We start from the raw sequence: 12,893 nt of genomic DNA, 5'->3' as shown, positions 1-12,893 counted from the left end.
GCTGCACCAAACTGGTGTTATAGTTACACCGATGCTCAACTGCATGCCTCTATGAGATCATCGACATCAGCCTTCCAGCGCCACACGCGCCTCTCGATGACAGACTTTCTCAAACGAACATCTTCAAACTTCAAGCTACTAGCCAGGTACATCTATCTCCCAAGCTCAAAATGAGCGACGGCCCAACGATGAACCCAACAGGCCTTTTGCCAAAACAAGAAAGAACATTTTTCCTTTTCAAGCTCGCATCGGGACATTGTTGATTGGGTGGCTGGAAGCTGAGTCAGAATGCTCACCAATCCGTGTCATCCTTGATCCTCCAGGGCGCTTTTACGTTTTTGTCTCTCCACAGTCTGGTTTTGGCAGCCTCAGTTGCACTGGGAAAAGAAAACCAGCACAGCGACGGCTTCCCTTATCTCGAGGACATGATTAGCTGCCGTCATTTGCCTAAAGCAGCTACTTAGCTATGATCGGGCCCAGGCGTATTGTTGTTGGTTACAAGATTGATGGACCGTTCCCATCTCAGGCTATCCTCAGCTGGGAAGCCATCGATTGCCCGACAAAGCTCGACGGAGGGCGTCAAAAAAGATTTAGGTCGTGCAGTGGTGGCCTTGCAGTTCTGCGGGCCTCCCTTGACTCATCATTCGAGACAGTCGTATGCAGCTTTGACCACGAACCAAAAACATCAACGCTGCAATCTCACCGCTATCGGGCCGTATATCTCGCTTGTCGACGCCTCCAGGAACGACGGCCATAGTCCGCTCGCCTATTGTCACACTTGATTACCAGATCCTAGATGAAAGCACGAGTAATCGTACGCAGACTGCTACAATACATCCCTTGTCCTGATATCGGTGCAGCAATGGATCTCCGTCCCAAGACCGTCCCAATTGCGAAACAGGACGCAGGAAAAATCTGTGATTGGCAACTCTGAGCTCCTCTGTTGGGATGATTTGGTAATCCTCTAACTTCGCCCCCCTTGCTGCTTCTGTTCGAGCCGTCCATCAATAGGTATTGTACAACGGTCGCGTACATACTACAAGGTTAAGCCTTTGGCGCATGTGCGTGTCGAAGCCATCTACAGATTTGTAATGCCTCCGACCACCCCACGACCATCTCCATCCTCCTCAAAGGGCTAATATTGTCGAACACTTGGTACGAGTATCAATCCTAGAGTGGACCTCCCGGTAGCGTCGTGCTTCTTTTGCATATTTGGAAGGCCCTATGCTACCTCGCGCGTCTGTTACTAACGCCCGAAAACAAGGTAATACATAAGCCACTTCTGGTATGGTCTGATTTGTTACGTGGGATCTGGACAAGATCTACTACTGTAGGTGTGGATGAAGTAATGACCCCCCTGAATTTCAAAAGGACACCAAAAGGCGATAGGATCTGGTTGGAATCGAGATTTTTGTTTTAACCATATGTGGTATGCACCGAGTGACCAACCAGCCGGCATTCAGCGTTTCAACGCCATCTGGCTCATCAGGAGCTTCAACTACTGTGAGGAGTCGGAACCGGTGACCGGCCTATCTACTCGCTACCGGACAGTCGAGCGTCTCAATCCTGCCTGGGTGTTTTGTTAGCCATGGAATAACGGTTAGGGTTACAGTCGACTTGAGGTTGACCTTTAACTCATCCTGGAGACAACGACGCTCGGCTGACGCAGCATGCCGAAACGGTAATCAATACCATACTACTCCGTAGGTACCAGAGGGATTGATTGGACTGCCGCCGCCAAAGCTGCAAGAATATCGCCTTTCGGGATACCTTTTTCTGGCAGCTCGGAACAACAAAGCAAACGCACCGAATGAAATACATTTGTCGAGCATTGCAAAACCCTTCTCACATAGTCAAAGCAGGTCATTCGAACTACAGAATGCAGAATCCCAACCATGCATGTGCTAGCAGGTTGCTGTACACTGTGACTGAGAAGTTCAATACGGGCAGAGCCTGAGCATCTTTTGCCCATTTAACTCACGGACAGTACAGGTAAGTAACCGGTACCGGTCCCGGACACACACACTTATTGGTCCGGTGTTGGGACTGGAATGCATGCATTCGAAAAATCGGGGCTTTCTTGAAAGGATCGACGTCTATTCGAATGATCGACGGGATGTTGGAACTGACTAGTGTGATCGAGAGTGAGACGGAAAGTCGTCAGAGGTACATCCTCGAAGTCTCTGAGGAGCTACTCGCGGCTCTTCTCTGCTCGTACGAGCAGCGAGTAATTAAAGTTACTGGGACGTTACTTACGTACAGCGCTCGCACGAGCAAACGCCGTCGGACAGGTGGAGAACCTCACGACAGGTGAAGTGACGACAGGATGGACATGGACCGAAACGGGAGCTCACTGTTACAATGCCCGAGGTAGGTACGAGAAACTAAACCTACGTGAGGTTCATGTCCGGAACTCTACCAGTACGGAGGAATCAAAGGTTGCATTTTTTTTTTGTTCATGCGTCAGTTTCAAAACTCGGAGCGAGTGACAATGATGGAAGAAAAAATGAGCTTTCTCTTGACGATACATGTATTCGGTACTCGGTCTTCAATCTTGAGAGTTTAGAGTTCATACCCTCAAAGCCTCGTAAAGCAAAATGGCTCGTCAACACTTTACCGATTAGACACATGGACGAGTATGGAGACTCGAGTATACGTGGGAGACATCGTTTTGCATTTTCCCACCTACTAGGTACCAATTACTAGGTAACCAGAAGTTCATGTAGAAAAACAAGGAAAAAAGAACATCCAACTCTGATAAGTCACGCTCTGGAACCGGTATCATCACCGTCGTGAGTGTCCCCTACATTCCTCAGAACGCTGTAACATCCATTTCCGTCCTCCATGGAGCCAGCATCTTTGCCCGTAACACATCATCGACCTGACCAGTGCCTTGATATGCCAGCGCTAGATCATCCGCTTCGAGTTTGCCACCGGGAGGTACCTGACGACTTGCGTTCAGCACGGCCATTTCTCCGGCATAGACTCCAGCATCTTCGTCTTGAACAGCTTGTGAAAGCTCTAGCCAGCCCTGTGGTTGTCCAGGGGCCAGCATGATCCCATCTAGCGCATCCGCGATCGTGGCCACCTGCGCCTCTTCCCCATCCTGCTGTGCTTTTTGTTTGCATCCAACGACGCCCGCCAGTACTTTGGACACCCGGATCTTGTCCAAAACTCCAACGTCGTCCGTCAGTCTCACGGCTTTGAGCTCTTCCTCAACCGCTTCTAGCACAGCCTCATCATCATCAAGCAGTCCCATGACCGCCAAGAGGCATACGGCCTGGACGTGCTTCGGGTTGTTTTCAACCACGTTGAACAACTGTGATTGAGCCGCCTCCTTTTCCGCCTCGCCACCCTTGGCCCACAGAACTTGTGCAAGCATGCAGACGATGTCCGGCTCATCTTTCCCTTCTCTCAGCGCTTCTTGAAACATTTTGATCGACTGCTCCGTATTGCCCAAATGACTATGTGCAAGGCCGCTGGTGACTTGCGCAGATAAGCGCCACTTCTGGCGAAGTTCTGAATACGCCGGCCCAAAATCATCGGCCTCTCCCGATAGATCGAGAGCCGTTTCTGCACTCGAAACAGCACCCGAAAAGTCCCCTCCTGCAAGTTGTGCCCGAGACAGGTCGGCTTTTGCTTGTGCAAACTTGACTAGATACTCGGTGGATTCTGACTTCTCAAACTCCGCTTCAACAGCGTCGCATATATCTTGAAGGACTTTGGAAGTACTTTCACAATCCCCCGCGCGTTCTGCCAAAAGAGCCATCAGATGGCTCGTGATCAAGTCCGAGGGCTGTTGTACATGATACTGTCGCATCGCGAAGAGTGGCTGCAACAAATGGTCGACCTCTTGTGACCTTGAAGGGTCTTTGAGCAGATAATCGAATGCCGAAATTGCATAGTGACGTTGTGCTGGCAAGCGTGATGAGTCGGCAATATCAAAGGCGTGCGTGAACAACCCTCTTGCTTCGCCCATACTGCCAAACAATAGCGCAAGCAAGCCTTGTCCAATCCAAGCGTCCGCGTATTCGGGATCTTCCGACTGTGCCCGGGTGAAAGCTTCGTTCGCAAGTTGATTGTCTCCATGTACAATGTAGAGAACTCCAAGGTTGGTCCAGGTCCTGGCACTGTGGTCATTGAGATGCAAGCTTCGAACGAAGGCGTGTTGCGAGACTTGTGGGCTGAGGTTCAGTGTGACAACTCCAAGGGCGTTCCAGAATTCGGAGTTGCTTGCTTCGAGCTCAATGGCTCGCTTAAAACACTTGATTGCTGCTTTCAAAAAACGGCGGTGTTTCTTCCCCCTGAGTTCTGTCGGTGCAGCTGAAATTGTGTATGTTTCGAATTCGGCCCATCCGAGGTTGTACCAAGCGACAGCCTGGGCATGTTGGTCTGTGGAAGAGGCATGAACGGCGCGCTTGTGGGCTAGTATGGCGGTGTGAAGGAAGGAGTCGCTCAGGCTTGACTGAGTCTGGTGGTCGTTCGTGGTAGTGGCGTCCAAATCCACCTTGTCTAGGTCTGCGAGGATTTCCAAGTCATTGCCCAGGGACAGCCGCAGTAGCGATATGATTGATCGGAGGTTTGCAGAATCGCCGTAGAGTTTGACCTGTCCCAGAACAGAACAAGCGTCACCAACCGATTTCCAGAGGTTGAAAGAATCAGTATTGCGCTGTGCAATGTCTGTTGCCACCTCGATGGCAGAGGCTGCAAGTTTGACGGCCTCCCCGAACATCCCCAAGCCAACCTTCGCACATGCACTCTCTGACAAGGTCTGAAGGAGGGCGATGAGCACTCCAAACTCGTCGGGCTTCAGGTTCAGTACTGCTTTGTATGCCAGAATTGCCTCATCATAAAGACCCATCTCGCGTTGCACATTCGCAAGCATATATTCGGCAAACCAAGTTTCGTCAGCAGGAAGGCCATGATCGAGGCTTTGAGCTTTTGCAAATGCTCGCGTAGCAGCAATATGGCGTCCGGCATTATGATAACTCTCTCCCAGTCCCACCCAGGAGTAATAATCCGTTGCGTTGATGCGAAGTGCCGCCTGGAAGGAAACTATGGCCTGAAAGTATTGTTGCTTATTCATTTGAACAACGCCCAACGCGGCAAATGGCCAGCTATAAGCTCTTTTCTTGGATCCCGGTGCTGGTTTGGCTTTCCCGGAAGCTACTACCCGCTGTGCAACCAATTCAACCAGGTCCCATTCAGCATCGTCCGCGAATGCTTTGGCCAGTCTATGCGCCGCATCGAGTTCGGAAGTAGACAACTCAAACGCCTTCTGGAGTGCAACTCGAGCTCTCTGCTTGCTTTTGCCATAGTCTTGGAAATAAGTGCCTAGCAGCGTGTACGCTGGAGCATAACTCGGGTTGGCCTTGACCGAAGAAATGAGATATTTATAGGGCCCTGACTTGTCCTTGCGTGCTTTTGCCGATGGGTTGAGGTGCCACTGGCACCAGGCAATACGGTATAAGACGATAGACTTTACCAATAAATCCTGATGTCGTTCTTCTTCAATGTCTGACAGAATGTGCTGAAGATCACGAAGACCGTCCTCAATTTCACCATTTTGAGCTCGACACCAGGCAAATTCGAGCTTGACCCGAACATTATGCGGGTCACGCTCCGAAGCTTGTTGCAGGAATTGGACAGCCTGTGGATAATCTTCATCCTCTTCGAATATCAACCCGATTCCAAGTAATGCTGCGGTCAGCTTCGGCTTGCGCTTGAGGATTTCTTCGAATAGTGACTTTGCTTCTGGGTGATACCTTGGAGACTGGTACTCGATCAATGCTTTGGCTAGGATAAGGTTGACGCCGTCCAGAGTGTTCTGTAGCTCCAGCGCAAAAAGATGTTGCGCATCTTTGACCAGTGATTGGGCTTTGCGCGCCACGTTAACAGTACCTTCCCAATCCTCGAAACGAAGATAGACGTAGGCCATGATGCGATGGGCTAGCAGAGAGTCTGGACAATCTTCAAGCCCCTCATTCAATAGAATTAAAAGGTCGGCACCATTTAGCGTCTCAGGCTTTTCCGACTCCTCGGAGGGATCGACAGGTGGTTGTGGAAAAGGTGAAAAGTCGCTATTGAGGAATCCTCCGAGGATCTTGCTCAAGCCGTCTTCTGGAAAAAAGCCAACGTATTCGCGAAAGATGTGAACATCCCAATCCTCGAGCTCCTCGGCATCTACCCATTCGAGAGCAACTCTCCACGCCAGGTTAAATGGCTGTTTGACGATGACCATACCATTCGCCATCGTCAGGACCTTGTCGCGTTGTTGGGGTTTTTTCTGTTCTGGAACTACATGCAGATTGTCATACATGCGCTTAAAGAGTTTTTGCTCCAGATCGTGGCGTGCATCATCGTCCCGGGTCCAATCGATTAGCGCCGCATAGATATCTTCGACATGAAATTTATCAATTGCCTCGGCCTTGACCTGTTTGGTGACTTGATCGATCCTCGCTCCCAATCGTGTTCTTCTTTCTCCTATTTGGGTGTTGATCCATTCTTTCTCCTCGGCCTCGGCTGACTCCAGTATGCGCTGGTACGTAAGTGATGGCTGCATAACTCGGCCCTCCAGGGCGGAATATAGGCTCGACGTTGGAAGGATCAATTCCAGTGCCCTTCGGTACTGTGCTCTGGTCCCATGCTTCTTTGCAAACAGCTCATACTTGTCAATGACATTCTGACACTGAGCTCGGTCTTCTTGCTGGGCGTAAATGTCTGCCAATTTGAACGCGACATCGTGATATGCGTCCACCTTAGAGCTGCCTTGTTTCTCAAACAACGTGATTAACCCCTTGTAGGCCTGGGGATCCTGGGGCTTCAAATCTGCCGCTTTGCGAATAGCCTTCTCAGCAGCGTCGAGGTCGTTCAGTTTTTCTCTCGCAAACCCAAGAAATAGTAGAGCCGTGTGGTTTTTGTTGTCTTGACTGAGCACATCTTCTGCCTGCGCGGCTGCTTTTTCGAAATGGCCACTATCAAGAGAAGCCTTGATGGCCTTCAAAAGCACTTTCGAAGCCATTTGTCTTCCTCCGAGGCTAGGAGGTAGTTGTCAGCCTTGGCCTGTAGGTTTGATCTGAAATCATTCCCATGCGAAGATGTAGTGGACAAGGCCTAAAGCAAGCATTTTCCCGTTTGAACAGTCCCTTCTGCCTCGCCGAGACCACTTACCACCAACAAGAGTCGTAGAGCTAGCAGACATGCATCGGTGCTTGGGCACACATGAGATGGAAGTGTTGACCAATGTGAAATTGTCCACTATGAAATTGAATGAGAGGCATAAAAGACTAAAGTCCGAATGGGGCAAATGACGTCGCAGGACGCGGGCAAGTTTGTACAGTAAGCGAGACACTCGGTATGCGGAACGATGGACCAACCACCCAGGTACTCATCAACTGATGCTACTACTGTCTCTTCCCTCTTGGTGCGAACCTCATACCGAGAGCCATCCAGTGGCATAGCCATCCCTCTTGTCCCTCTTCAACCACCTCCCGAGCCCATCGTCCATTTCCGGAACGCACCGTGGCCGTTTGTGCCGCATGGTCTGGTTGTATCTTGCCGACCTGGCGCAATCTCATGGCTACCCAAGGCCTCAGAATTGATGGGATCAGGCTCAGGGACCTCGAGAATCGCGAAGTCACCTTTCGAGGTATCAATGTCGCAGGAGACAGCAAATTCCCTCGGCATCCAGACCAGCCATCTCACGAACCCGATCGATTCTTCGATGCCGACAATGTCTCTTTTGTTGGTCGGCCGTTCACGGAAGAGGAGGCCCATGTGCATTTCGCGCGTCTGAAGAGATGGGGCTACAATGCCATTCGATACATATTCACCTGGGAGGCCTTGGAGCATGCTGGGCCTGGGAAATACGACGAGGACTTCATTGATCACACAATCAAGATCTTGCGCATCGCCAGAGACTATGACTTCTATGTGTTTATGGATCCCCATCAGGACGTCTGGTCAAGATTCACCGGAGGCTCTGGGGCTCCTCTATGGACCTTACATGCTTGCGGTTTAGACCCTGAGACATTTACTTCGAACCAAGCTGCTCTTGTCCACAACACCTGGTCTGATCCTGCGAAGTTTCCGAAGATGCTGTGGCCTACCAACTATACGCGACTGGCTACTCAGGTCACATTTACGCTTTTCTTTGCGGGTCGAGACTTTGCCCCCAACGCCATAATAGACGGAAAGAATATCCAAGACTATTTGACCGATCACTTCATAGCCGCTTGTGCGCATCTTGCTCAAAGGATTCACGATGCTGGTGGGCTAGAGGACGATTGCATCATTGGATGGGAATCCATGAACGAGCCTCATCGAGGTCTTGTCGGTTGGGAAGACTTGGATGCCCTTCCGGAAGACTTGAAGATGAGGAAGGGTACCTGCCCCACGCCATGGCAGGCGATGCTTACAGGGGCTGGACGTGCAGTGGAAGTCGATGTCTATGACTTCAACACATTCGGGCCCTACAAGAGTGGTAGAGAACTGGTCGACCCGGAAGGCGTATCGGCTTGGCTACGACCGGATTGGGATGATACGAGGTACGGTTGGAAGCGTGATCCAGGTTGGAAGTTGGGCGAATGTTTATGGGCCCAGCAGGGCGTTTGGGATCCAGACAACGACCAACTATTGAAGAAGGACTACTTTGCAACCATCCCAAAGTCTGGTATCAAGCTAGACTACGAAAAGTTCACCAACTTGTACTACATGGATCATTTTCGCAAGTATCGAGATGCTCTCCGAGCCATCCACAAAGACTGCATCATCCTGATGCAGTCGGCTGTTCTCGAGATACCACCACTTATCAAAGACACTCCTGATGATGAGCAGCGACTGATATTTGCTTCTCACTACTATGATGGACTTACACTGATCCAGAAGCATTGGAACAAATTTTACAACGTTGACGTCTTTGGCTTACTACGGCATAAATATTCAAACCCTGCATTCGCGGTCAGACTAGGGCAAACAGCCATCCGCAACTGCTTGCGAGATCAGCTTAAAGCGATTCGTGAGGAGGGTATCGAACACCTCGGAGAGCACCCTACACTATTCACCGAGATCGGCATTCCATTTGATTTGGACGACAAGTACGCGTACAAGACTGGCGACTACTCCAGTCAAATCTCGTCTCTAGACGCAAACCACTATGCTCTTGAAGGGTCTGGGGCTCAGGGATACACTCTGTGGACATATGTTGGACAGGTGAGTATTCCATCCATTCCGCCGGCTGTTTCCTCTCGCTTACTGTAGTAGAACAACCATCAATGGGGTGACATGTGGAATGGCGAGGATCTTTCAATCGTCTCGGTTGACGACCCGCTCTTACCAAATAGTTCTTCAATATCTCGGTTGCCAACTGCCAATCCCTCCACCAGCTCGTTGGGCCGAAAATCTGCTTCATACTCTGGCGAAACGCTGTCCGAATCCACTACCATCAATCCTGCGAATTTAAGAGATGCGCTCAAACTTCCAGAAATCACGCAGAAACCGGCGTCCACATCAGCCGACAATGCCGGTCTGCGGGCAGCAGAAGCCTACGTTCGCCCATCACCCATTGCAACCGTTGGCGATGTGGTGAAGTACGGATTCGACTTGAACAGCGTGACCTTTACGTTCAGCTTGGTAGCTAGTCAGGCCACAAAAGAGGAATACCCTACGGAGATCTTCCTCCCCGAGTTCCATTTCCCCCCAGGGAAGACCAGCGTCGAAGTCAGCGGGGGCAGATGGAGGATAGATGTCCTCGACGTGGACGGTGAGGGCATGCAAATTATGAATTGGTGGCACGGCGCCGGCGAGCAGAGTATGACTGTCAAGGGTGTCAAGAGAAAGCCCGGAGCGTTGGGAGAAGAAGCAGACGCCGAGGCTGGGTATTTGGATACCCTGAAGTCCTCGTTGGAAAGCTGTACTGTGATGTGACGAGAAACGAGAGACTACGTATATAACGGTGGGACCAAGGTGTTCTGTAGGCGTTAAGAGCTCGCTTCGCACGCTGGTTAGGCTTGTATTCATTTCTACCCGCTTCAAGGGGGAGCTGGCACACGCCAAACCCTCTCGCAAGGCTCATAAGATGTCAGACTGTATCTGTCTGCGCATGTTGAGGTACTTTCCGGATCTCGTCGTGACCCTTATCGGCACCATCGTCTCCATCGTGGCCATCCTCCTCTTCGTCGCTTTGTTGTTCGCTCTCCGCTCTCAGCTTGCCGCCTTTCCGCTTGGGGATGACTTTCATGAAGGCCTCTCCCCAGTCGCCGCACTCGAGCCAACGAACCATTATCTCCACGACGTGGTTGGTAGCGAGGACCTTTCGAGACTGCATTTCCAGGAATTCTCCAATGGGGAGCTTCGCGGTTTTTATGCCTCTCTCCCGTGCAATCTTGTAACAAATACCCTTGTGCCGGTTCTTGTCGACGAGACCGCCCACAATGTAGGTTGAGTACGGCGACAGTTCCGACAGGGTGTGAGGAGAGTCAGAGGTGAGGTAAACGACCTCGCCCTGGGGTAGATGGTTCGCAGCAGGCCCTGAGCTGTGCGTCGTCGCAGAAAAACCCGTTTGCGCGGTAGATTCTGTACTTGCACCAGACTCACCAGAAGTACCGTCGCCATTTTCGACGGATTGTTCAGTCACAGCCGGCTGTTTAGTGTCTGTACGAGTATCATCATCCGCGCAAGCGGTAGTGTCCTCCGAAACGGCATTGTGGCTTGCCTCTGCCTTTTCAGCAGCCACATTGCTAGTCTTTGCCTTTTCAAAATAGCCAGCTAGCTTTCCGCCGTTGGGGCCACGCATGAACGCGGCCGCGTTTTTGACCGCTTCCACGAAATCACCATCTTCAAAAACAACATTCTTCCAGTTGAGGTAGTGCTTGCTGAGAACAGTGTCGAATCGTTCTTTCAGCAGTCCTCCCCAGGAACTGATGACCAAATGTGCCTGGAACGGCGCCCGGTAGTTGTCCGAGTACGACCGGGTGATCTGCGAGCCCAACGAGATACGCTCCTTCTCCATCATAAGGTCGTCAAAGCCACAGTCGATGATGATGGTTACAGGCAGCAGGATTGGGCGTCCAGATTTCTGCTTCTGCTGTGCGGATGCCTGTGCCTTTAGATTCGCGACCACGCTGTCTGGATCTTCCCCTCGCTCAACAGCGGATTTCTTCGCTTGTTCAATCCGCAGTTCCTCCTCTTCGCGCGCCGCCTTCTTCCGGGCCTTTTTCGCTTGTAGTCTCTCCTTCCTCTTCAGCTTGCGGTCACCTCGAGCGGCTTCCCACTCCTCGCGCTTGCGCTGTTTTTTAATTTGACTCTTAGACATCGGCTTCGCAGGCTCGCCGACTTCCTCTCCGTGGTGTTGCGTAGAGTCTGTGGAGGACTGGCCATTCTGCGCCGCACCACTCCCGACTCCGTCTTTGTTGTCTTCATTGTGGTCTGACAACCGATCTGCAACATTAGCAGTACGCTCATCTGCCTTACTGTTGTGTGATGGTTCAGACGTTACAAAAGTATCAGCGACACTAGACGAGGACTGCGTGGTGGGCACTTGGTGAACATCGTCCTTGTCATGATCGAGCTTTCTCAGTTTCATTGGCCGCTCATCAGCTTCCATAGTGCCTGCCTTGTCACCTGCTGCCTCTGCCTCTGCCCTGAGCCGTCGTGCGAAGAATTGTGAACTATTCCTGCACACCCCAAAGTATCTACCGCACGGAGTCGCTCGAGAGCCATAAATTTCAGATCACGTGACATTGCAGTGGGTTTGACCATGCCGCTTTTGGAGCATCTCGGGCTCTCGCTCTCTCACTTCGAAAGCTGCCCGCAACGACCTCAGACTCTCCCGTACGTCAAGCTTCGTGTTTGTTCGCCAACGCACCAGCACATCTCTCCCCGTTCAAGATGCCTCAGGATTTACCGCCTACCGGAGGCTATGAGGCCGTTCAGTATAGGGTACGACAGTGCTTTTTTGTTTTCCGCCGCCCCGAAATTGGTGCAGTCTGTCCGAGAGACTGGCAACCCAGCGCACACACTCTCCCCGTTCGTTACCTCGACAGGTATAGCTAACCCCTTGATGTACAGCGTAACCTACCTACTCGTGGATTCAGACCGGTGTGGTACCTCGTTGGTGTCGGTCTCATCATGGGCTACGGCTGGCGGCAACTTTTCAAAGGACAGCGCGAGAGAATTGAGCTTTCGCGGGAGAAGATGTGGGCTCGAATCCACCTGACGCCCGTGATGCAGGCAGAGGAAGACCGTGACCAGGTCAGAAGGTACTATGCGGATCTGGCGCGAGAAAAAGAGCTGCTGGGCAGCCAGAGCAAGCCATACAATAGTGACAGGTAAGTGTGGAACGCAGCAGAAGTGGAAGAGGGAGAGAGAGAGAGAGCCGGGAACCGAGACATGCGAAGCGAAGAGCGAGCAGATCAGATCAAGAAAGGGCGGCTTGGGCGACTCTTCTTCCTGTGGGAAAAACATAAATGCTAATGAGTTTGTCTGTTTCGCAGATTTGTACGACCGACATTTACCGCGATGCCCGAACGGACAGCCGAGTGAAACGAACCAAGCAACCTACCTACCTACCAAAAAGACAGACAAACAAACCCCATTGCTAGTTCGTGACGATACTTTTACCGGCTTGTATTGCACCTGCACACTTGCCAACGGACGAACTAAGCCAGCGCGACGACGTCCTCCATTCTCGATACATAAAACAACATTCCATCAAAGGTGCACGGAGGGAACCTGGCGGATCTCAATGGCTTGAGCTTGCGGCAGTACTGGCACTTTTGCTGTTTTCCTGGAACTCGAACGAAAGACCCCTTATGTACATATCATACCCGAACCTTAACCAACTGCTACTCACTCTCCCGGAGACGCGAATTGACAGCTCACCGAGGAAGGCCAGG

At 51.5% G+C, this 12,893-nt stretch overlaps 4 protein-coding genes across 4 annotated transcripts; 2 read left to right on the top strand and 2 right to left on the bottom strand.

Annotated features, from left to right (window-relative positions):
* Window positions 1-2,812: 2,812 nt before the first annotated feature.
* PV08_07839 (uncharacterized protein) lies at window positions 2,813-7,021 on the bottom strand (the record flags this gene model as incomplete). Its single annotated transcript, XM_016382166.1, has 1 exon — window positions 2,813-7,021. One exon carries the CDS (start codon window positions 7,019-7,021, stop codon window positions 2,813-2,815), a length of 4,209 nt encoding a protein of 1,402 aa, XP_016235268.1.
* Window positions 7,022-7,575: 554 nt separating this feature from the next.
* PV08_07838 (uncharacterized protein) lies at window positions 7,576-9,924 on the top strand (the record flags this gene model as incomplete). Its single annotated transcript, XM_016382165.1, has 2 exons — window positions 7,576-9,210; window positions 9,262-9,924. The coding sequence occupies 2 exons, from the start codon at window positions 7,576-7,578 to the stop codon at window positions 9,922-9,924; spliced, it is 2,298 nt and encodes a 765-aa protein (XP_016235267.1).
* A 154-nt stretch (window positions 9,925-10,078) lies between these two features.
* On the bottom strand, window positions 10,079-11,602 carry PV08_07837 (tRNA (guanine(9)-N1)-methyltransferase; the record flags this gene model as incomplete). The annotated part of the gene is made up of 1 exon (XM_016382164.1): window positions 10,079-11,602. One exon carries the CDS (start codon window positions 11,600-11,602, stop codon window positions 10,079-10,081), a length of 1,524 nt encoding a protein of 507 aa, XP_016235266.1.
* A 284-nt stretch (window positions 11,603-11,886) lies between these two features.
* PV08_07836 (uncharacterized protein) lies at window positions 11,887-12,330 on the top strand (the record flags this gene model as incomplete). Its single annotated transcript, XM_016382163.1, has 2 exons — window positions 11,887-11,937; window positions 12,067-12,330. 2 exons carry the CDS (start codon window positions 11,887-11,889, stop codon window positions 12,328-12,330), a joined length of 315 nt encoding a protein of 104 aa, XP_016235265.1.
* Window positions 12,331-12,893: the final 563 nt, after the last annotated feature.

Source organism: Exophiala spinifera (assembly GCF_000836115.1).
Source record: "Exophiala spinifera strain CBS 89968 unplaced genomic scaffold supercont1.5, whole genome shotgun sequence".
NCBI lineage: Eukaryota > Fungi > Ascomycota > Eurotiomycetes > Chaetothyriales > Herpotrichiellaceae > Exophiala > Exophiala spinifera.
Note: the sequence above shows the minus strand (reverse complement) of the source record. Positions and strands in the feature narration are given on the sequence as shown.